Raw genomic sequence first — 23,388 nt, 5'->3', positions numbered from 1 at the left:
CAAATCTATTAATTTTCGTTGGATTTTCATTATTTTTTTTGTGGTGACTTACCAAAAAGTTGTTGTGAATTATGAATTATAACTTTTTATTTTAATTTTTTTTGAATTTTTTTATGAATTAATTGGAAATTTCTTTTTATATAATTTTTCAAAATTTTTTATCTGCATTGTCTAGTATATTTACAATTTTTTAAGCTTTTTTTTTAAAAATTAAAATCAAGAATAAAGTTGACAATTCTAAACTTCCATTCAAGCATTATAGGAAAAAATCCAGAGACTCCTTCTGTAATAATAAAAATATGCAAAAACTCCCTATAAAAATTAAAGTATCAATTACACCCTCTGTGATATCAAATAAAGTTAAAAAAACCTCTCCGTATAAAAATTGGGCAGCACGGACTTTGACTGTGAATTGGCTACGAAAGTACTCTTTTTTTTTTTTTTTAATATTTTTGTCTTTCTCTCACATCTAATATATATAATATTATATATATTTATTAATAATAAAAGATTATTTTAATTTAATTAATTAAAAAAAACTATATATTTGAAAAAAAAGAAGTAGAGGAGCCCTCCTCACCCCTGGACGACAGCAGTCGCCCATCCATTAAGGGCGACGTTGGGTGGGCGAGTCGGAAGGGGAGAGGGGAAGAGGTTGGGCGGGGGAGGGGGGGTGAATAGTGGGTGGTAGGGGGTGGGGTTGGGTTATGATTATTATTTTGAAATAATATTGTTTTATATATTATAAATATATTTTAATAGTTATAAATTATATATATTATACATTAAAATAATTTTATATTAATAGATTTAGTTTGACCGGTTGATTAAAAGAGGTATTCTAGTCATTGTTTTTAAAAAATAGGCTTAAGTTGATTAGGAGGTGACAACATAATAATTCTTTTTTACATTAAAAATTTCATAGGTTTTTTTTTTTTTAATATTTTTACATATTATAGGGATCAAAATGTAATTAACCCAAAAATTATATAATATTTCATGAAATAAAAAAATAAATGAGTATTCGTAATTATGACAAATTTCATAATTTATAGTTTACCCAAATAAAAAATTAAACATAGATGTATAATATAATGAGATAGATGTAAAGTGTAATAACAGAAATATAAACGTAGTTAATGGTGAAGAAAAGCATGCAACGTGTAAACATCACCAATAATTTAGATGCGTAGGGGATTGATTTGTTCCATGAACAGGGAGCTGCATGCCGAATGATTTTCCTCATTCAATTCTCTGGCCGGAATAAGGTCTCTCTGGAGATTTTCTTTTCATCGCACCTATAGCTAATCATCGTTTTATCTATTCCTGTTTAGGTACGGCGTGATTGCCGGCAACCGGCGAGCGATCTTTCATAAGGTAAGACCACTTCTCTCTCTCCGCAACGCACAGACTTATATTATGCGCGGGAAGGGGAAAATTGTTGACCAATTAGGATCCGCGGTGGGTGGATAATGGCGGTAGTGATGATATCCAAATGTGTTGCATTCGATAGGCCACTGTGTGCCGCGGATTGAATGTGTAGAGCATGGGTATATTGATGTGATTACTTTCTATTACATAAGTGTTTTTGAGTGGCAGGATAATCCGGATCATCTCATTTCATTAATTATGGCGAAAGTTTATCTCTTGAAAATTTAATTGGAGGAACATTAGCCTTGTTACTACCTGAGTATCCCTCTGATCACTTGCATATGAGATTTTCAACAGTGATTTTAATTAGTAGAATATTTTTTTTTTTAATAAAAATTCTGAGGCATAGTTTTGATTGTTTCCGTTGCAAGTTCTGTTTGTTCTATTTTCTGGTATAATCTGAAAAAAGCGGCAGTTTAAATGGCTTTATGTTTGGAGCATTTGGTTGTTGTCATGATTAGGGAGGATTTTGGTACCCTAGGTTTTCAGATTTAAGATTGTTAGTTGTTGTTTCTCGACCTGATTGATTTAATTGTGTGATATTAATGTTTTATTATTTCTGTTTGCTGCCATGAGGTCTGGATTTGACATATAGTAATACATTTTTCATGGTATTTAAATCCTCTTCCATCATACCAAAGATGTCCTGGATTCCAATTTGAATTCAGGATACAATAAGTTGATTTCTACAAAGACGTAGCTTCAAGTAGTCACAACAATTTGTAAATTTCTCTTGGAATAACTCTGGTTGTGCATGAAACAAAATAATGATGACGACAATGCACTATTTGTCTTGATTTCCTTAACGTGCTGTATAATTTAAATAACCACTTCAAATCAGTCGAGTTTATGACTTTCTAGAATCCAGGTTTACATTTGCAAATTATCTTAAAAGGAGGTTCCCCAGTGGTCGATGAATTGGTGGGCAGTATTCCTAATATGGTGATGATTTAGTTGTGATGGTACTAAAATTGTTTACTTGAAGTATTTATTCTGAAGTTTGTTCTCAGCTTAAGTTGTGGGAGGCAGAAAAGGAAAAAAGGAACTTTAGAAAATAATATTGTAACGCATATATGAAATACTAGAGACATTGAATGCAGGTTAAGATATGATCTTGGATTGCACTTAGTGAAACAGTGAAATTGAAAGTAAACAAATAGATAAGGCGAGAAACCTTTTCGCCCTAATAATGGTTGTACCATATATAAAGGGGCAGAGGGAGACTGGAGGCTCCTAAGCATCAGAATATGGGAGCTGATCTCATTTGTATGGAATATTGTAACTTGGTATACTGAAGTCTGCCATGAAGTTTTGTTGTTGACAATAATGTTGTTGTTGTTATTATCATCCTCATGGTGAGGCCTGAGAAGAATGGTTGCATGTTGACATGCTGAGTTTGTAGGCAATGTTTATCTGCTATCCAAGTAGTAGGATGATAGGATTCACTAACTTAATCATCCTATCTTTTTATCATAGGTTCCACAATTCAGCTGTTAGATTTCTTCGGTTTTTGGTTCCTTTCAAAATGGCTGCTGGAAGTGGTAGTAGCCAACAGAATCTTAGAAAAGCTATTCTAGCTATTAGAGATTCTACTAAGGTTGGAATCGCCAAAGTCAACAGTGAATATAAGGTGGTGATATTTATGGCATCAATTTTGCTGACAGCCCTTTATTTTATAAGGTTATGCATCAAGTTATTTGTTTCAGGATCTAAAAGTTTCCATTCTTAAAGCCACAAACCACCTTGAAGTCCTGCCAAAAGAGAAGCATGTAAGAAGTGAGTAGAACACTGTGCCCAGGCCTTCTTATATTCTATTATCGTGAAATTCTTACTTTACCTCTTCAGTCAATGTTACTGAGGTTTATGGAAATTGAGTTCTGAATTACCTGAGCTTTGAAGTTGAAAATATAAATGCCCATTTCTTCATCTCTTGTCAGATATTCTTGGTGCAGTTTCTGGTTCGAGACCCCGAGCAGATGTTGGTTATTGCATACATACACTTACAAGGCGTCTTGGCAAAACACGTAATTGGGTGGTAATACTTTGGACGCTTTGTCTCAAATTCTTTTTTCTTTTTATTTCTTATTTACAAATTTAGATAGGTTAAGTTGAATAACTTTTGGTGTTAAGAAAAAGTCAAATAATTTTTGAAATAATTAGTCTCATCAAATAATACTAATTGTAACACGAGAGTATGACTTTATACAATCCGATGAACTCATACAGTCAGGTTGAGCACTTCTTAATGATTTTCGTTAGCCTCAATCAGTTGAAAATCCAATTATGAAGAGGCCAAATTATGAATATGCTCTTTCAGAAAATTACTTTTAAGTGCAAGTTACTACCTCCCACCTCATGTTTCCTGAAAAATCCTCAAAGCAATTTCTATTTGTTTTGTTATTTGTAATCACCAGAATGAGGAAATTCCAATGGCATGTGGTCTTTGAGAAAGAACTTACCAAAAGCAATTGACCAGTTGATTACAAATTATCCAAAAGCAATTTCCATTTTAGAAGTTCCGTGAAGAGCTCGTTGGAAAGATCCTTAACGAGTCCTCCCAAGAAATGGTTCCACCAATCTTTTTCTCTTTTTCTACATTCATTAATGTGAGGTTCTAGAAGTTTTAGTCATGACATCTCCAAAAATCCTCATTCCGAGAAGAACATACAATATTTACCTTTCTGCTTTGTTTTGGTCCTTTGTTAAATCATATTAGTAGATACACCCACTATTACTTCTTATTCTTCTATATTTTCAAGAGAAGGTTTATATAGGGTGCAGTGTAATTCCTTTCTGTTCCTTCCTATACTAAGGTTTAGAGCCTGAAATGCTTGATTTGCTAACTTGGTATAGTCTTCATATATGATACAGAGGATTATTATTGGATATTGTCTAATAATAAACTATATTTGGTACGGGTAGCACTTTAGATTTTCTAGTTGAAAAAGAAAAGTTTTTGTATATGATTGATAATACTGGGATTTAAACAACAGAGTTACTGTTTTTCATCATTTTGACTTTCACAGTGTTCTTGGAGTGTGACTCAGTTACAATTGATATCTAACACTACTTACGAAAACCTTATGATAGGAAAGAAACATTTTGTTGTCAATTGGACATGATTTCGAACTGGAAAGGACCTTCCAAGTTCTTTCTTTGGCTCTTTCCGATCGCACGCACTCACGCACGCACTCACGCACACACACACACACACACATATAAACATATAATAGCATATCTGCAGAACAGATATGCTTTCGTGTTTCTTTGAACTTACTGTTCTACACCAGTGTTTCAAAATTTTATTGTTTTACCCTCTTAGATTGTGGTTCTACAATTCAATTCCATCTTCTTACTAGTTTGTCTACTGGAACTCATTGTTCTTTGTTTATTTGATTTTCCCTTAAAACAGCTTTTGTTTTCCTTTCTCAGGTTGCACTGAAAACTTTAATTGTCATACATCGTGCATTGAGGGAAGTTGATCACTCATTTTGTGAGGAACTAATTTACCACAACCAAGGTGGAGGTCATTTGTTGAATTTATCACATTTCAGGGATGACTCAAGCCCCAGTGGTACCCCCATTCTTTTACTTTTAGCAAGCACTAATGCTTACTTTTGGGAACTGACCATTTGAGGTTTTCTATTTCTAAGCATGGGATTATTCCACTTGGATCCGTTCATATGCTCTGTATATTGAGGAGTGCCTGGAATGTTTCCGTGTGCTAAAATATGATTTCCATAGGGATCATACGGTATGTATCTTTTGTAAATGGACATCATGGTTAAATTTTGTGTTACCTACTACCTTAGAATTTAGAATTCTGTTAAGTATATAGTTTTCCCTTGTTCTTCAAATTCGGCTGGGTTTGTACATGTTCTTAGTCTTTTTATCTTACCTTCTGCAGTTTCACTAGATCCAGCTCCTGGTTTAAATTGGCAAAGGTCAATAGAAAAACGATTACTTAAAATATTTTCTATTGTAAAATCACTTTATTGGCCATCAACCTGGAACTAGTTTACTCAAAAAAAATTCACAAGTAAAAAGTAAGATTACTTTTTATGCATATAATCTATGAGCTACAAATGTGAAAAATTACGAAGCTGAGAATGTTTTACAGACAAAAGGTGCATCCATACGTGAGTATGATGCTGATTATGGTATGCATGAAGATAGTATCAGATAGTAATATTGCTGGTTTGGTTTAATCCTTTATTTCCATTCAGAAAAATGTTGCGTTAATTTGGATACATTTTATCATGACATCTCTGAAGGCTCATTCTTCCTTTACAAATTATTAGGTAACACACTCTTCCCCTTTGCTCTTTAGCATGTTTGCTCAGTATTATGTTGAGAGAAGTCCACTATTGGTATAAATGTTAGGTCCAAATTATCTGTGCGTGGCTTGAAATCTGCGAATATATTTGTTCCCTATGACTTCAACATTTTTTGGTGCTATCATGGTAGCTCTTTTGGAATAATGATGAGCTTGTTGGTAATATGTTCCACTTCTTGTAATAAGCTAGCTGTTCTTTTACAGAGAACGAAGAAGTTTGACACTCCTGCCTTGCTCGAGCACTTACCTGCTTTGCAACAGCTTCTTTTCCGCCTTCTTGGTTGCCAGGTATTGGGTTGGCAGTTAAATGGACAGGATTTCATAGACTTTTTTCTAGTGGAACACGCCTCTACCATCAATTTATTCAAGTCATTGCACAAAAAAAGTTGCTTGTAAGTTTTGGGATATGTTGATTGCCTGACATTGTGCAGCCAGTTGGAGCAGCTCGATACAATTTCATCATTCAGTATGCCCTTTCAATTGTGAGCAGTTATTAACTTTTTATACTCTTTTCATCCCCACTTATTAGGTTATAGCTTATTCTGGATTGATAATGTTCTCCTTCAGGTTGCAGCAGAAAGCGTGAGGCTTTATGTGGGAATAACAGATGGTGTACTTATTTTGGTTGACAAGGTTTGTAGTTGTTCGAATAGTTTTCATTTACTTTCATGCAAGTCAAAAGTTTCTTTACTAGGACTGGGAATAACTTGTCTCTTAACAGTTTTTTGAGATGCAACGTCGTGATGCTGTCAAAGCACTTGAAATCTATCGGAGGGCAGGAGAACAAGTATGTTTTGTGTTCTACAATATGTGGTGTAAGGATACATGCCTCTTGGATTTGTAGCTCCATTCTAATACTTGCACATGTTGCTGTAGGCCCAGAAGTTGTCTGGGTTCTTTGAGATGTGCAGGAGTCTTGAATTTGGACGCAAGCAGAAGTACGTCAAAATAGAACAGGTTTGGAACCAAATACTGCCATTTTTATTGGTTTCTTGTTCCTTATGATCCTTACATTATTTCACAATATTTCTCATCTTGTTCACTCCTTCATTTGCCTTGTTATCAAACTGCAGGCCCCCGCTTCATTTTTAACAGCCATGGAAGAGTATGTAAAGGATGCCCCAGAAGCATTACTGCTTCCCTGGAGAGGTGTATGTACTCATGCCTGATATCTTTAAAGCCTTGAGTACTTCAAACTCTCTTTTGAATTAGCTACTATTTGTTCTTTAAGAATTGATCACCTTTTGACCAAAATGATTGTCCACCTATTTAAATGATAACCACAGCTTCTACTTTTCTGCTATTGCAAAGCTTCCAATCATGTGAAGTGGACATCTGAAAGTCTATGAATTTACCCTACTTCGTGCATGATTGTGAAACATCTCTGAAAATGCTTTTTGTTTTAGGGCCAACTCGATGATGATAACTACAGTACTCCAAAAGTGATTGTTGTTCCTGGGGCTAATGTGGAGACTGATTCTAAGCAAGACATTAATGAAGAAGGATCAAACCCATATGCTGATTGTCAGGAGGGCACAAAAACTGAGAAGCGTGATACAGATGCTGCACCACTGATTCCTGATTTGTTGGTGGGTAGTCTGATCCATTTCATCTTCTGAATCAAATATGGACAAGTTTCTAGTAGCTTTGCAAATTTTATTTTCATTCTCAGAGCTGGGACGAGCCAAGTCAAGAAGAATCTAAACAGGATGCAGGAAATTCTCTTCCTGATTCAATTATTACACCAGGTGATTCTTGTTCTCTGTTGTATTGGATTGTTCACTTGATGGGCAAGTAAGTGATTTTCTTCTATAAGTATGTGTAGAAGACTTGTCTGATCCCACGATAAGTTCAGAGTTGTCAAGTCAATCACCTAGTTGGGAGCTTGCACTAGCTACAGTACCAGTTGTGGAACCAAGTTCTTACGTGTGCTTAGCTGCACCGAACAAGGTAATTTAGTTTCTTCAGAAACTTGCATCAATTTGTGCATTTAAAGTTGATTTCACCTTAGTTATATGTTCTACTGCAAATTTGCAAGTATTACAAAACTATCATTGCTTCTATTTATAAGTTTATATGGACGGACTTAATGACCATATATAAAGAGGAGAGGAACTTAATATTACTATCTTTTACGCATCCCTTACATGCCTGCAAAATATAAGGGATAAATCAACCATGGAAGAGGTTGAATGTTTTTATATGCCTCAATGTTCTGCATAGATGTGCAGCAAGGCATAGTGAAAGTGTTAGCATGAGGAGTTAAAGCATATTTTTTTGTAGTCGTACTATAATTTTTTATCTTTGTTTATTACTGAGACGCGTTATCTTTTAAGATAATGCTTATTTTACTACTCATTGAATATGTAAAAGCAGGGCGGTGTACTGGACAGATCAATACTGGACAGTTTATACGATACTGCAGTGATGAAAGCAAATACAAATGGACCTTATCAGATTGCTAATGTCTCTTCTAATCCTTTTGAAGCGGATGATTATAATCAAGAGATGTTTTATGATCCAAGCCGCGTAGGGCACCCTAGTTTCATGCAGGTGCAGCAAGCAGCATTCATGCAGCAGCAAGCAGCTCCCCAACAATCACAAGCAGTTGTCCCTTTTGATTACATGCAGATTGCTGGAATCACCCAACCGCAGCAACCAGCACTTGTACAGAATCAAGATTCATCGTTTACCGGTGATGATTTCATGCAGATGATTCCAATGCCACAACCAGAAGTGTCGATGATGATGCAGCAGCAAGACATATCAATGGTTGGGATTGATTCCTCAAATCCCTTCGGGAATCCATTTATGGAGCAAGTCTCGTTGCCCGTTTCACCTCAGTCCCAACCTTCCACCTTAAGTTTGCTTTGAGTGAATTGGGTGCAGCCATTGAGGTGCATGTTTGCAGTTAGTTTTCTCAGTATGGTAACATCAAGGAATCGTCCAACACAAGTCTACAGGGTATCTTCCATCTCCTATCGACACGATTTCGGTATTCTTCATTCTTTTCTGGAGTAAATATAGAGAAAAATATGCAGTAAAAATGCTTTACCACCATCACTCTCTCTCTCTCTCTTCAGTTCCCATTGGGTCTGTCCCATTTAGATCAAGAAGGTTTTATGTTGAAGATGCCTTGTAATTTTTTGGTATACCTTTATATTTGTAAGATATAGATTAAAGTAGAATCCAATGAATCCAGAATTAGGTCACTATCATCCTTTCTTTCTGAGAATATTTGAAGGTTAATTGAACATTTAAATTTCTGAAACACTCTAAAAAATTACTCGGTGTAGTGTTGGACACGGACACGAACACGCTTTGAACACGGTATCAGCGTATAAAAAATAAAAAAAGAACATGGTGTGGGAAAAGCCACAGACACTTCTGGTGGCGTGTTTGATATGTTTTGAAGGCGTATCCAACACGTTTAGAATATCTTTTGTTTTATAAATTTCAATTTTGGGTAGTCTTTAAAAAATTGAGTTTTGGACTTAATGAAAAAGAAAAAGAATTAACCCACTCATCTCAAACTAAAAATTTAGGATGAAATTACTAAATATTCGAGAGATGTTCATGATAATTTAACTAATTTGAATAATAAGAATTTTTTTATTGCGTATTTTTTAAATAAACTGAGTATGTATAATTTTTAGGCCATATTTGGTTAAGAATTTAGATGTAAGGCATATTTTATCTTAATATTTTTATATTGTATATTTTAATTTTATGAAAAATTGAAAATATATAATAAAAATATATATTATATATAGCCATATCATGTCTAATTTTTTAAAGTATTTTGTGTTGGGTCCATGTGGGTGTATTTGTGTGTATGCATCATAGTTCAACATTAACCCCCTATTCAATCGACATCCATCTGCATGCAACAACAGTTTTAATGTTGTAATAGTTGAATTAGCATATTGATCTCCAGAAATATGAGCAATTGAGATTTGTTATTACCGACTATGCCCTGTAAGTGAATTTTAAATTATGTCTTGTTTCAGTATTTTTATCAATCAAAGAAGAGTTGCATAGTAGTATTCTTTGTTCCCTAAATCATTCTACATTGACACTTACCACACTTGAATTTTGATTAATATATGGTCAAGGATAAATAGTAATAGCGCAGGACCACCAAGGCCCTGATCAGGAGCCGTCTTGATTGGGATAGATTTCGTACACTTTTCGATGGGTCTGGGGCAGGACTATACAGGGTGAGATTGAAAAACTGACGAGACGGATTTTATTTTATTTTTTTTAAATTAGGGCAAGTCTCTAATCCGGACAAATCCACCCCGTTGCCGTCCATTTTTTGTCTTAATTTTTGCTTCCCAAATCACTCCCAACCTACCATTTCCATTTATCCAGCAACCCACCTCCCATCGGCCCATCAGAAGTCGGGGGCTATTCCAACCTCAGGGCGAAATTGCAAACTAGTTCTATAATTTAGGATTATTTCAAGCTTGTCCTCAAGATGTATGAGATTTTAAAATTAACTCTATGTTTCTTTAAAAGTTGCAAAAAAATTCCAAAAACGTGGCAAAAATAACCCCTACTAACAGACATTAAGTTATAACATTGGGATTTAGGAGGGAAATTGTAAGAGAAATGGAGGCAAAGAAAAGGATTCCTCCTTAGGACTGCCAACACAATATTATGTATTTACAATTTTTCACTTATATCTTTATATTTTCATTCTTGTTGAGGTAGCCATAAAATAGACCAAAGATAAAGAGAATAAGAATATACAAATGAAGACAGTTCACAAATGACTCTTTTTTCCCCACCACTTTCCCCCTCATTTTTGAGCTTATTAGAGCACGTGATTTTCACGTGGTCTCTTCTGTTAAAAGTTAACATCTATAGGGTGTGTGTGTGTGTGTGTGATTTTTGTAACGTTTCTTAATATTTTCTACAACTTTTGATCGAACATGGGTTAATTTAGAGTTTCAAAACAGTCAAATTTGAAATGACTCCAAATTATTAGAATTAGTTTTGCATTGCCCCAACCCACCCCCGCCCTTAACCAACACTATTCAAACTTCAAACCTCACCAGCTAGGTCAAATCTCCACCCCCCGCCCCCCCAAACCCCGCTCACTTGTCATTATCCTAAATGTCAATTCTAGCAGACACTCCCAACATACATGGGGTTTTGCACTTTGCTACCCAACTTTTTCTTCTTCCACCCCCCAAATCGACCATTCGACCTTTATTTTTTTTTGCACGTTGCCTATTTTTATACTTTTTGGCAAATAAAAGAAGAATGTTCCGTTCATGTGAACTCACGCATGTAATTGGATTTAAGGCAGGATAAAATCGTAATTTCACACCTTAATTAAAAAAATTGCCTTCTCTTCCTCCGTCATTGTCGACCACCTTCACCAAACATCTCCAAATCCACACCCCCACCAACATCCAAAACACTCAAATACGAACAGAGGTAATGCCAGCAAAAGTACCTTTAATTGTTTGTGCAAACCGCGAAATCAGTTCTTCCATGGAGCCACTGTCATATATACAAATTCGCATTACCAATTTGCGTTAGAAATGGAGGTCTTAATGATAATCTCCCTTTTTGTCTTGTAAAGCAAGAAACACATAATTTATTTGCTTGGTATAAGGCATTTTTTGTATGTTAAATTTTTCATTTTATGTTGTAATTCTAAACCAAACATTTATGTTCGCTTTAGCGTCCTATCTTTTGACGAAGCTTTTTTTTTTTGAGAAATGGTGAAAAACCAAACCCTTAATTTGTGCGTTACTTTCCTCTATGATTTGTGTTTGAAATTGACAAAAATGGTGAGTAGTGGTATGCATTTGAAGATTAGTGAAGGTGATCGACAATGATGAAGAAGCCCATTCTAGTTTTTATTTTTTAACTAAGGTGTGAAATTATCCAAATTACAAACACATGTGTTCACACGAACAGAATATCCTCATTTTATTCATTGAAAAGTATAAAAATAAGCAATGTATTACCAAAATAGGTTGGGACATCAATTGGGGGGGGGGGGGTTTCAGGCTGTCACGTTTTCAAGCCAAAATGCAACTTTGAAAGCTGACTGTGTGATCGAGGCGATTAAATTGGACTGTTCGATCAAGGGCTCAACTGAAATCATGGGTAAATTGAAAACTTTGGCAGCTAACGACGTCGTTTTTGGCGATTTAGGGCACAATCAATTTGGAAAAGAAATTGAGAATTGCACTGCTAAAATCGACGCCCAAGATGGGCCAACCAAGGACACGTGGAAGCGGAAAAGAAGTTGTAGCTGGTGCAGCTAAAAGAGCTGTTGCTTTTGAAGCTTTTTAAGAAATCCAGAACCAATGGCAAAGCTGAAGGAAGGACAGGGAGAACGACAATGTCTGCATGTTCTTAAATGATTTTGGCTTTTACTTTTTGGCAAGAATTTTGTTGTAATTCCATGTAAAAGGAAAGCTGAAACGGATGGGAATTATTATGAAATAGATTACGTTCTGATTTTCTCATCTCCTCTATGTTTTATTCTCTTTCCGCCCCTTCCATTTCTGCTTATGTTCCTGTAAATTCACCTTTATTCATTATGTTTGGCCTCAGAGCCATCCAACCCTTGGACTTATAGTGAAAATGCCTGTTGGAACTAGATTTAAAGAGTTACAAGAGTTTCAAGAGAAAACTGGATGGTGCTAATAGATGAGAAAGCAAGAAGGCAAGCAGTGAAGAACAAATACACACACGTTTGGATCAGATAAATGAAGCTTAAGATGCGCTACAAGCTGCTGTAATGAACATGGAGCATTCGATAGTTATAATGTAGCAACAACTTCAAAGTGCTGTGGAGCAGTTACAACACTATAACAGGACAAATTCATATTAGGAGATGGGCTCACTGCATCTTTAGAAAAAGATTCATCCTCTAAAGTCACTGCACAACATTCAACTGGAGCTAAAAATCCAACCCAACGAACTCAACAAACTACAATAGCATTCAGGGGATGGAGTTTCCTATTTTCAATGGTGAGGAAGCAAGGATTTAGGTGAGGAGATGCACACGATATTTTCAAATGATCCCTATCCCTGAGATCAGAAGGTTCCCTTAGCTTCCATCCACATGGAAGGAAGGGCTGAGCTTTGGTACCAGGAGTATGTTGAGAAGAGAGGAGTACCCCTTCGGACAGAGTTCACATTAGCCGTATTGGAGAGGTTTGAGGACCTGGATTATGAGAGGGTAGTGTCTGAGTTTAACATGATACATCAAGAGACTACTGTGAATACCTATCTAGAGAAGTTTTAAGAGCTAGAGGCTCATATGCTCATATTCAACAAGAATTTGCATGAAACTTTCTTCATGATGAAGTTCATAAGCAGTTTGAAGGAGGAGATAAAAGGTTATGTTGCTACCATGAAGTCAACCACCTTGAACCAAGCTATAACGCTGGCTAGGAACTAAGAGAACATGGTAAATGCTATCCTTAAAAAGACCAAGCAACACCAGAAAATTAATCCAAGCAAGACCACCTACAAACCCCTAAACAAAAATCAGGCATACAAACCCTCATTTAAACCCTCTTTCAGAGGCAAAGATGACAAACCCTCAACCTAAGAGATTTATCACTGAAATAGAAGTGAAGGATAGGAAGGAAAATAACAAATGTTACAAAGGTGATGAACCCTGCACATCTGGACATAGGTGTAGAATCGGACATGTTTATATGTTACTGAGTGAGGAACATGCTAAGGCCTATGAAGAAGGGGAAGAACAACTCGAAGAACCAACTGAAGAAGAAGAAGAAGGAGATGCTACTGTCTCATTTCATGCTATGTGTGGAAGCATTAGTAGTAGCACTTCAAGAGTTAATGACAAGGAAATCCATATCCTCATTGGTAGTGGCAGTACTCACTATTTCATAGATGAAAAAGTTATTCACATACTGGGATGTAAACTTGAACCAACTACACATATGATGGTTGGAGTTGCAGATGGAGGGAAGGTACTGAGTAAACTCTACTGCCCCACTTTTTGTTGGGAGATACAAGGTCATTAGTTCTTTCATCCTGTGAGAGTTTTGAAGCTGGGAGGTTATGACTGTGTTCTGGGTTGTGATTGACATAGTGCCAATAATCGTATAGAGCTGGACTTCCATAAGTTGTAAGTTACTATCACTTAGTTAGGAAAGAAAGTGATCTTGAAGGCTCTAGCTGGAAAGGTAGACTGGAAACACTCTTACTCTACTCCTTGAATAAGTTGTTGAGAAGGGGAAGCTATAGAGTGAAAGGACAACTCTATACAATCAAAAGAGTTTTATCTAAAACTGAGAATGATCCTAAGCTGCTTGAACTGATCCACCAGTTCAAAGATATATTTCAGGATTCCAAAACCTACCGAAAGAGCAATTTAGCATAGCATTGAATTATTGCCAGATGTCATTCCCAAGAAAAAAAAACCCTTACAAATATGTATATGGGCATAAGACTGAGATTGAAAATATTGTGAAAGAGATGCTGAAAAGTGGGATCATTAGAACCAGCCAAAGCTCATTCGCTTCACATGTATTGTTGGTTAAAAAAGAAGGACGGAGGTCGGAGATTATGTGTTGACTCTAGGTACTTAAACAAACTCATTGTCAAATATAACTTCCCTATCCCTGTTATTGATGAATTATTGGATGAGTTACATGGTGCAAGGTATTTTTCAAAGATAGATTTGAGATCATGATATTTTTAGATCAGAATGAAGAACAAAAACATACCCAAAACCAATTTTATCACTCACATTGGGCGTTATGAATTTTGGTGCTGCCATTTGGATTATGTAATGCACTCTTTACTTTTCAAGCACTAATAAATTGTGTTTTTGAACCTTATCTTAAAAAATTTGTACTGATTTTCTTTGATAACATCTTAATATACAACAAGGAATGGGTTACACACATGTTACACTTAGAAAAGGTATTGGGTTATTGAGAAAACACCAAGTTTATGCAAAGCAGATCAAGTACTCCTTTGCCCAGTTACAGGTGAACTATACCTTGGGTATGTAATCTCAGTGGAAGGGTGGCAACAGACCCCCAAAAGGTAGAGTGTGTGAGGAATTGGCCAGTGCCTACTATTGTTAAAGCTCTCAGAGGTTCCCTAGGGCTCACAGGTTATTATAGAAAATTCATAAAGGAGTATGAAATTATCACTAAACTATTGACTTCCCTACTTAAGAAAGATGCATTCTTGTGGAATCCTAAAGCTAGATTAACATTCAATAGATTGAAGAAAGTGATTACTGGTGCACTAGTGTTTGCTCTACCTGATTTTTCTCAACCTTTTGTGGTTGAGACAGTTGCATGTAGAAGGGGAATGGGGGCTGCTTTGATGCAAGAAGGCAGATCTATTGCTTACCTGAGCAAAACCTTAGCCACCAAGAACCTAGGACTATCCACTCATGAGAAGAAAACCTACACCTCTTACTAGCTATTACAAAGTGGACTACTTGCAAGGGAATCATTTAATCATAAGGATTGATCAAAAGAATCTAAAGCACATACTTGATCGGGGAATTAACTCTATATTGCAGCAAAAGTGGGTGACCAAATTATTAGGCTTTAGTTATGAGATTCAATACAAGAAGGGGAATGACAATAAGGCTGCAGATGCATTGTCTAGACTGGAGCATGAGAGAGTGGAGTCCCAATCTAATGCTATTACCACACAAAGATCCTTGTCGGTGTAAGAGTTACAAACTAGCAATGAAGGGAATACCCTATTTCAGATTGTCATTCAAGCAAAGGTCATTGATGCACTATCTACCCTGACTAAAGTTATGAATCATGATTACTAAGGAGGGAGACATAATATGTGTGGGGAATCAGAGATAAGATCTTTAAATCTCTGCATGACTCAGCACTTGGTGGATATTTTGGGATCAATGACACTTACCAAAGAATCGAACCACTATTTTATCAGCCTACTTTAAAGGAGGATGCTCAAACTTAGGTGAAGGGATGTGAAGTTTGTCAGAGGTCCAAGCATGACAATAACCCTTACCCTAGACTATTGCAGCCCTTGCCTATACCTGATCAGGCTTGGTCATGTATCTTCATAGATTTCATTGAAGGATTACCTCACTCAGAGGGCAAAGAATCAATCTTGGTGGTTGTGGATAGCTGACAAAATACTCTCATTTCTTAGGCCTCAAACAGTCCTATACTGCAATCTCTATTGCTAAAGTGTTCTTTGATAATATTTATAAACTACATGGGTTTTCCTATAAGCATTGTGACTGATGGGGACAATGATTTACCAACAGATCTTGGAAGGAGCTATTCACCTTGTCTGGTGTATCCTTAGATATGTCTTCTATATATCATCCTCAAAGTGATGGAAAGACAAAGAGTCAACCAGTGTTTGGAGAATTACTTGAGATGCATGTGCCCTCAAAAACCAAAGAAGTGGATACAATGGCTGACCCTTGCTGAATTTTGGTTCAACACTAATTTCCACACCAACTTGAAGAATACCTTTTCCAAGCCTTATATGGTATTAATCCCCCCCCCCCCTTCAACTATCCATTGGACCTTATCTACAAAATCATCACATTAATGTGGAAGAACGGATGCAAGAAAGGATCAAGATGATCCAACTACTAAAAGATAACTTGCACCAAGCTTAGCAAAGGATGAAACTGTATGCAGAAAAAGAAAAAAGCATAAAGGGAATTTGAGGTTGGAGATGAAGTGCTTATCAAATTACAACCTTACAGACAGACTTTTGTTGCCCTCAGGAAACAATTGAAAACTGTTTGTCAAGTACTATGGTCCTTATAAGGTGATAGAGAAGGTAGGAAAAGTGGCATACAAACTTGCCTTGCCACCTGGAGCCAAAATTCATCTTGTTTTCCATGCATCTTTATTGGAAAAGAAAATTGAAGCCAAGTATTCCCCTTCAGTAATCCTACCAGAATTTGAGGATGAAATTTACAAGGTTACCCTATGGCTACCCTAGCTAGAAGGTTGATCCCGAAAAACGATGTGGCAGTTCCCCAAGTACTGATTCATTGGTCTCATGCTTTTCCAGACCAAGTCACCTGGGAGGATTATAGTGATATGACTTCTAAATTTCTTGGCTTTGATCCTTGGGGACAAGGCTAAAAAAATGGAGGAAGGAATGTTGCATTTTTCAGCCAAAAATGCAACTTGGAAAGGTGATTATGCGATCCAGGAGATTAAATTGGAATATTCAATCAAGGGCTCAACTGAAATTGGGGGCTAATTGAAAATTTCGGCCACTGACGACGTCGTTTTTGGTGATTTATGACAGTCAATTTGGGAAAGAAATTGGTAATTGCATTGCTGAAATCAACGCCCAAGATGGGCCGACCAAGGGACACGTGGAAGTAAAAGAGAGGCTGTAGTCGGTGTGGTTGAAAGAGCCGTTGCTTTTGAATCTTTTGAAGAAATCCAGAACTAATGACGAGTTAAAGGAAGGAGGGAGAGAACGACAATGTCTGTATTTTCTTAAATGCTTTTGATTTTTACTTTATGTTAAGAATTTTGTAGTAATATGTAACACAAAATCCGAAACGGATAGAAATTATCATGAAATGAATGAAGTTCTGGTTTTCTCATCTCCTCTTTGTTTTCTTCTCTTCCCCCCCTCCACCCCTCCGTCTCTACTTATGTTTCTGTCAACTTTGTTCATTACAAAGGCAAAGAGCGAAATCCTACTCTTTTTATATTGACATACTTTACCCCTCTGCTTATTTGATTTAAATTTTTATAAGTCTGAGTCAATGCACCACAGATTTTATAAAATACAAGAAAATTGTCAAATTGATCTTTTCAAAAGTTCTTAAGACTTGCACCCGTTAAGAGTCGTACTTTGTTCCAGGACCCAACCTACCCAACTCGCATGATCTAACTATTCTACTTTGTGGTGATGTTCCGAAAGGTCCCAATTCTCTTCTTCTGAGTCTTCTCCTTCTCCATCACTCTCCAGCTGGCGGTAGTAGCCACACCCCCACCAACAACTTCCTTCATCTTCTTTTTCATTCTTAGGTGATCTTTCTTTCTTAACAAGGACAAGAAATTTTACTTTGAAAGTGTTTGATGGAATACTTAATAAAAAAAAATATATTATTTTTTTAGTTTGATTGTATACTTGACCTTGCAAAACCAAGTGAAATTGCTGCTACAATATTCCACCAGCAGTTCATATGCATTTTCTTATATGTATTATTAAAAAAACAATTCTTTTTTTATTTTTTTAACCAAAAAACCAAACTAATCTCGATTTTAACCGAACCAATTTTAACCGAACCAAACCTATGTGATTCAATTTTTAGTTTTTTTAAAACTGGAGAACCAAATTTTCGATTAACCAAAAATTTGATTCTGTTCAATTCAGTTAACCAAAAAAGCGTACCCCTAATCAACACCTTATTACTGCCAATGAACTTAATGATGCTAAGACAAATCCATAATACGTGGGAACGGCCAAATGCCGTATCGATGGAGGAGTAAATGGAGGTTGTTCAGAACATACTTATCTGCGGACTCCAGTAAGTAATTTAACCAATGAAAAGGACGAAAAAGAACTATATCCCAAATTTCTTTCATGCAGTCGGACATAACGACTTCTTTTTAATCATCACGGTCCTAATGAAACGGCCGATGTTCTGACCATTCAGCTTTAATCTTCTTACTTTCTAGTTCATGAATCTGGGGCACACATCATACTATTTAGAGCTATTAAAAGAGAAGTATGTGATTTTGAGATATGCTTAGCATCAGATACATTCCACAAGAAAAGCAAGAAAGAGTCTATGGGAGAACTCAAAATTATCATGCAACAAACATATAACTCACCAGTACATATCAGAAGTACTCCAGTTCTCCTGCAATTTTTTCAATAGTTATCTTATTTCTCAAACATTCTTTCTTAAGAACAAATATATTTGATATATATCTAGGAATGAGAACCTAGCGTTGAAATGCAATCGAATAGGAACCAGTGTTTGGATCTTTGACAGCTTTAAAGTTGTCAACACTCATTCCAAAACGACCCAGAATGGAATTCCCCATCTCTTTCAGTTTCCCTGCAATCACAAAATAAACTCAGCTTTAATACAGGATTTGTTGGAGAAAAATGCCATACTTAGTATGAAATATTAGTTTAAACCAGAATGGTGATTAAATCCTTCCGATGAAAATTCCTTCTAGATTTCAAGATGAAAATGTACTATGTATATCATCAGAAGTATATCTTGTAGCCAACCTATTAAGAAGAATGCTATATAATCCCTTACGCAAAAACACACAAGAATCTATTATGGCACGTCCACGGGTGAATCCAAGGTATTCCAGCAATAACTAATTGGCACAACACATGGGGGACCAGAGATCCCATTAAGGAGGAAAAACATAAATAAAAACTGCTGCATGTAGACATAAATTGGCTTTTAGCTCACCAATCATCTCTTCCTTCATCTTTTCACGCTTTTCTTCTGCTAATGGCTTTAAACGGATGATAGTTCTCCTAGCTTGGTCATTTGATGGATCCAATTCTAAGATTCTAGTCATGTCTGCAAATGAAGAAACAACAGAATTCAGGCAATACAGAAAGCAATTACCAGAAAAAAACCAATCAACCACAAAGAAATGATCCCTCAGCGTAAATTACATGAGATGTGGAATAATCCAAATATAACAATCCACATTCAACCAAAGTCCTACCACCCATGCTGGCCACCAACCGTCATGAATATATCACACCCACAAAACTAGGGCTGAAGAGAATTTAGTGGCATGCCAGTTATCACAAACGTGGACAACTTGCAGGAATTATATGGTTATTCTCCACTACTAAGCAGTACCATTTTTGGGTGTTCTTTATTAGACATTACCAGCAATTGACTCCTCATACTGTTCAAGTTTTTCGCGTGCTTCTCCTCTTCTTATAAGAGCTTTCATGTATGTAGGATTCAGCTCCAGTGCCTTTGTACACTCTTTGACTGTCTCCTCATATTTCCCCTAAACATCACAGTAGTAGGACAATCACCTTCAGAATATGATGCATGAGATCTGAATCAGTTGCACATGAACACATCATGAATCAAGAGCATTTACCACATCATGAATCAAGAGCATTTACCAGACGACTGTAAATTCATTGCGTCAGCTGAAACCAATACATTCAATAGAAGCTAGGCACAAATCTTTCTGAAAATTCATGTACTATACAGAACATACCTTAAAAGGTAGAGGAGAAATGGAATCAGATGCTATTATTTTATTTGGAGCTCAAAGCCATCAAATCAATGATCTAATGTTGCTTCAATACTAGCCTAAACAGGGCTAGACCCTCAACAATTCCCCTACTTCTTTCAATCTAAACATTCAACTATTTATCACTTCTGATGCATTTTGTTTTTCAGCAGTAAATTATGCACATTCTCTTGATTGATGAATTTTATCAATTTTCTAATCAAGGGTACAGGTAAGACAAGACTGTGATATGGAAGCAGGCCAGATGGCAATGAAGTTTGGGTAAATGTCTGCCAAGAGGCCCAAGCCCAAGCTGGAAAAGTACTATTCATGCTTCCGTTGCATGCTTTCATATAATTCAACAAGCATTTTTCCAACTTCTCATGTACTACCTGATTTAATTGGAGTCTCAACCTGGTCCATTTATGATGTTAATATTCTGTGAGATGCTTATCATCAAGGACGAAAGTTCTAAGTAGAACTCTCAAGTTATTATATATCCAATCTGTTACTGCAGTAACTGAACTAGAAATGGTGAAAAACATGATACATACTCTGAAGTTCAAACATGGGAGCAACATACCATTTTGAAGAAACAAGCAGCCCGATTTGCATGACACATGGACCGTACTTCACTAGATGAAGGATCATCTGGGGAAATATGTATAGCAAACTCGTACTTTGTCAATGCCTCTTCGTATTGTCCAGCTTTAAAGAAGGAATTTCCCTCAAGCTTTGCATCATTTGCTCGGGCTAAGGCTTTCTACTTCTCGAAAAAATAAAAGCAAACAAAAGACAACATTATAAATGGTGAAAGTATTACCAGAAATCGATTCTTAAGAAATAACTAGTGGAGAGGACAGCAAAGAAGTCTACCAAAAAAAAATTTAATATAATGAGCCCAAGTAAATCATAACCTCATCAGGCCGCCTAACAGGAAAGTGGACCTAAAATCCTTGCCCACTGATTAACACAAGAACACAATTGACCAACATCTGGGCAAGCAAATACAATTATGAAGATTGATTATCAGAAAATCCTTTTAGTATTTCTCAACAGTCCTATTAAATGGCGAACGGATCATCAAGACATCAGTAAGATGTATTACTATCACTAATTTCTCTATGAATTAACCGACTTTATGAATTAAAATGCTTCCACGTAACTTCAAAACTTAAACTTCTTCATCAATTTAACAAAATATCAGCAGTACAGCAACTACATTCGAATAAGCAATAGCTGATCTCTTCGAACTCAAGCTAACAAGCAACCAAAATTTCGAAGGGGGGAAAAGAAAAGCTGCATCATTACCTCATTCGCTTCAATATCTATGGTTTCAATCTTCCCTTGCTGTTCGTCTTCCTTGCCCTCACGGCTCACCCCATCATCCCCATTCTTAACACTACTAACATCATTATGCTGACCGGTATCACCACCATTGCTACGGGAATGATTTTCAGGTTCTGGAACGGCGTCAGTTAGCTCCGTATCACTGGCGGTCTCATAGCCATCGGAACCGTAACCAGGTTGCGCCGCCGCTGAATTAGGCCGTGATTTCAAATTATTTTCACCGGAAGATTCATCTTCAATCACCGCCATTCTTCCGCCTTAACCAGAACAATCAAAACCCTACGCTTTCTCCCTCTTTCTACTATGGAAATTTGAAGAGTATTTTATACTCTTTCTGACGATTCCAGAAAATTCTCCTCTTCTGCGATGAATTTCTAACGTCGAAACGGTGCGACGTCGTATCCTTAAGCTAAGTTTTACTTTAGCTATCTTTTAATTTCAAAAGATAGACGGCCCAATTAAATTGGGCTCCTTATTGGGCTTACTCTTTAGGATCCATTTTAAAAAGAGTAAATTAAACTATATCCTCTGAAATTTGACATCGTTACGTATACTCTTTCATTATTTAAAGAATTACAAATATCCTCCTTATTTTAACCGTTATCTAACAATTAACCCGATTCATTAGTTTTTTCTATCCATTTTTTTATGGTGAACTAGCCAAAATGCCTTGGAGATTAAAAATTATAATTTTATTTTTTTTAATTTTTTTTATGAACTAAGTGATAATTTTTTTATTATTTTTTAAGTCTTTCAACCCATCCAATCCTTTTTCTTAAAAAAAAAGAAAAAGAAAAAAATTGCAATAAGGACAAAATTGATAATTTCATACCCTATCCAAAAATTACATAATTTCATCAAATATTAGGAGGGGTATTTGTAATTTTTAATTAATGAGGGGATATTCACAATTATATCAAATCTCAATAGAAATTGTCATAATTTACCCTTTTAAAAAATATATTTGGGTTTCGGTTATAATAATTATCGTTTTCAACTGGTTTTAGTTAGATTGTAAACGTGTCCAAAAGGTACAAAAAGAAATATAATGCAACACACAATTTTCACGTGGTTTTGATAATTTTTCTACATCTTGCTCAAAATAAGTTTTTCATCAGGATCTCAACGCAGAGTTGGATTCGTGATTCTTTAATCTGAATGTAATATTGTGCTCAGACTGAATGCCAATTTAAGCCCAATCCATGTCTATTTAAGCCCATTTTACTCAGACTCAATGAGAAATTTACTCAACAAAGAAATAATATAGTAAATTATATTGACTTTCCTTTGAAGTTAGGTCATATTATACACACACTCCGATGTCAATTGAAAAATTACAAGTACATCCCTTGAGGTTGTAGTTCTAATTACAAGTATATCCCTATTCAATAGAAAAAATTACACAAAACATTCCCTGAGTACATAACTCTAATACCATCTCTAGGATTGTACCTATAATCTATAAAAAAAATAAAAAGTATTTAAATAATCAAATTTAATCTGGAAGAGGGTTATATATGGATGGGTGGATGGGAAAGAAAAATGAAATTTTCTTGAAATAGCATAGAAAATCTTTCCTGTTTTTAATGGTCATGATTATGAATAGGGTAAATTACATTTTTACTATTCGAATTATGCCCGTTTTTATATTTTATTATTAAAACTTATTTTTATGTCAATTTATCATTTTAACTTTGTAAAATTTGTACTTTGTCATGTACGATCATTTTTTTATTGATTTTTCTATAAAAAAAAAAATCACATATTATGCATATATAAAAAATATCACATCACGTAACCATTAACTGGATATGATGTTTGTTCGACAAAAAACTTGATGAAAAAATAACTATAAATGACAAAGTGCAAAATTTCGCGAAGTTGAGATGATAAGTTGACCCAAGAAAAAAAAGTTTAAACGCCAAAATATAAAACTATCATAGTTTGAATGCCAAAATGTAATTAACCCTTGTGAATATCACAAAAAATTATGTCATCTTTCCTTATACTTTTCTGATTAATAGATCCTCCATT

At 35.7% G+C, this 23,388-nt stretch overlaps 2 protein-coding genes across 4 annotated transcripts; one reads left to right on the top strand and one right to left on the bottom strand.

The window, feature by feature from the left end:
* LOC105162885 (putative clathrin assembly protein At5g35200) lies at window positions 1,163–9,019 on the top strand. 3 transcript variants are annotated; one of them, XM_020693711.1, is made up of 16 exons: window positions 1,163–1,377; window positions 2,908–3,061; window positions 3,138–3,207; window positions 3,369–3,466; window positions 4,864–5,005; window positions 5,085–5,185; window positions 5,972–6,055; window positions 6,199–6,249; window positions 6,335–6,400; window positions 6,489–6,554; window positions 6,644–6,724; window positions 6,841–6,918; window positions 7,174–7,356; window positions 7,440–7,515; window positions 7,596–7,717; window positions 8,144–9,019. In XM_020693711.1, the coding sequence occupies exons 2-16, from the start codon at window positions 2,957–2,959 to the stop codon at window positions 8,639–8,641; spliced, it is 1,821 nt and encodes a 606-aa protein (XP_020549370.1). In that variant the 5' UTR covers window positions 1,163–1,377; window positions 2,908–2,956; the 3' UTR covers window positions 8,642–9,019. The 3 variants fall into 3 exon arrangements, with proteins under 3 accessions (XP_020549370.1, XP_020549371.1, XP_011079347.1); XM_020693712.1 differs by having other exon boundaries at window positions 3,384–3,466; window positions 7,593–7,717; window positions 8,144–9,018; XM_011081045.2 differs by having other exon boundaries at window positions 7,593–7,717; window positions 8,144–9,018.
* Window positions 18,522–21,715, bottom strand: LOC105162884 (tetratricopeptide repeat protein 1). Its single transcript, XM_011081043.2, has 5 exons — window positions 21,316–21,715; window positions 20,588–20,767; window positions 19,644–19,770; window positions 19,209–19,322; window positions 18,522–18,836 (listed from the first exon to the last, which is right to left on the bottom strand). The coding sequence occupies exons 1-5, from the start codon at window positions 21,601–21,603 to the stop codon at window positions 18,721–18,723; spliced, it is 825 nt and encodes a 274-aa protein (XP_011079345.1). The 5' UTR covers window positions 21,604–21,715; the 3' UTR covers window positions 18,522–18,720.

This window comes from Sesamum indicum, linkage group LG5 (assembly GCF_000512975.1).
Source record: "Sesamum indicum cultivar Zhongzhi No. 13 linkage group LG5, S_indicum_v1.0, whole genome shotgun sequence".
In the NCBI taxonomy this organism is placed as follows: domain Eukaryota; kingdom Viridiplantae; phylum Streptophyta; class Magnoliopsida; order Lamiales; family Pedaliaceae; genus Sesamum; species Sesamum indicum.
Note: the sequence above shows the minus strand (reverse complement) of the source record. Positions and strands in the feature narration are given on the sequence as shown.

Excerpts from the sequence above, each read along its gene's own strand:
- LOC105162884 (XM_011081043.2), bottom strand. The coding sequence starts at position 21,603 with ATGGCGGTGATTGAAGATGAATCTTCCGGTGAAAATAATTTGAAATCA. Across the intron at positions 20,768-21,315 it reads TAGATATTGAAGCGAATGAG|AAAGCCTTAGCCCGAGCAAA; the intron begins GTAATGATGCAG and ends TTCGAGAAGTAG. Across the intron at positions 18,837-19,208 it reads GATGAAGGAAGAGATGATTG|GGAAACTGAAAGAGATGGGG; the intron begins GTGAGCTAAAAG and ends TTGTGATTGCAG.
- LOC105162885 (XM_011081045.2), top strand. The coding sequence starts at position 2,957 with ATGGCTGCTGGAAGTGGTAGTAGCCAACAGAATCTTAGAAAAGCTATT. Across the intron at positions 3,467-4,863 it reads GCAAAACACGTAATTGGGTG|GTTGCACTGAAAACTTTAAT; the intron begins GTAATACTTTGG and ends TTCCTTTCTCAG. Across the intron at positions 5,006-5,084 it reads GGATGACTCAAGCCCCAGTG|CATGGGATTATTCCACTTGG; the intron begins GTACCCCCATTC and ends TCTATTTCTAAG.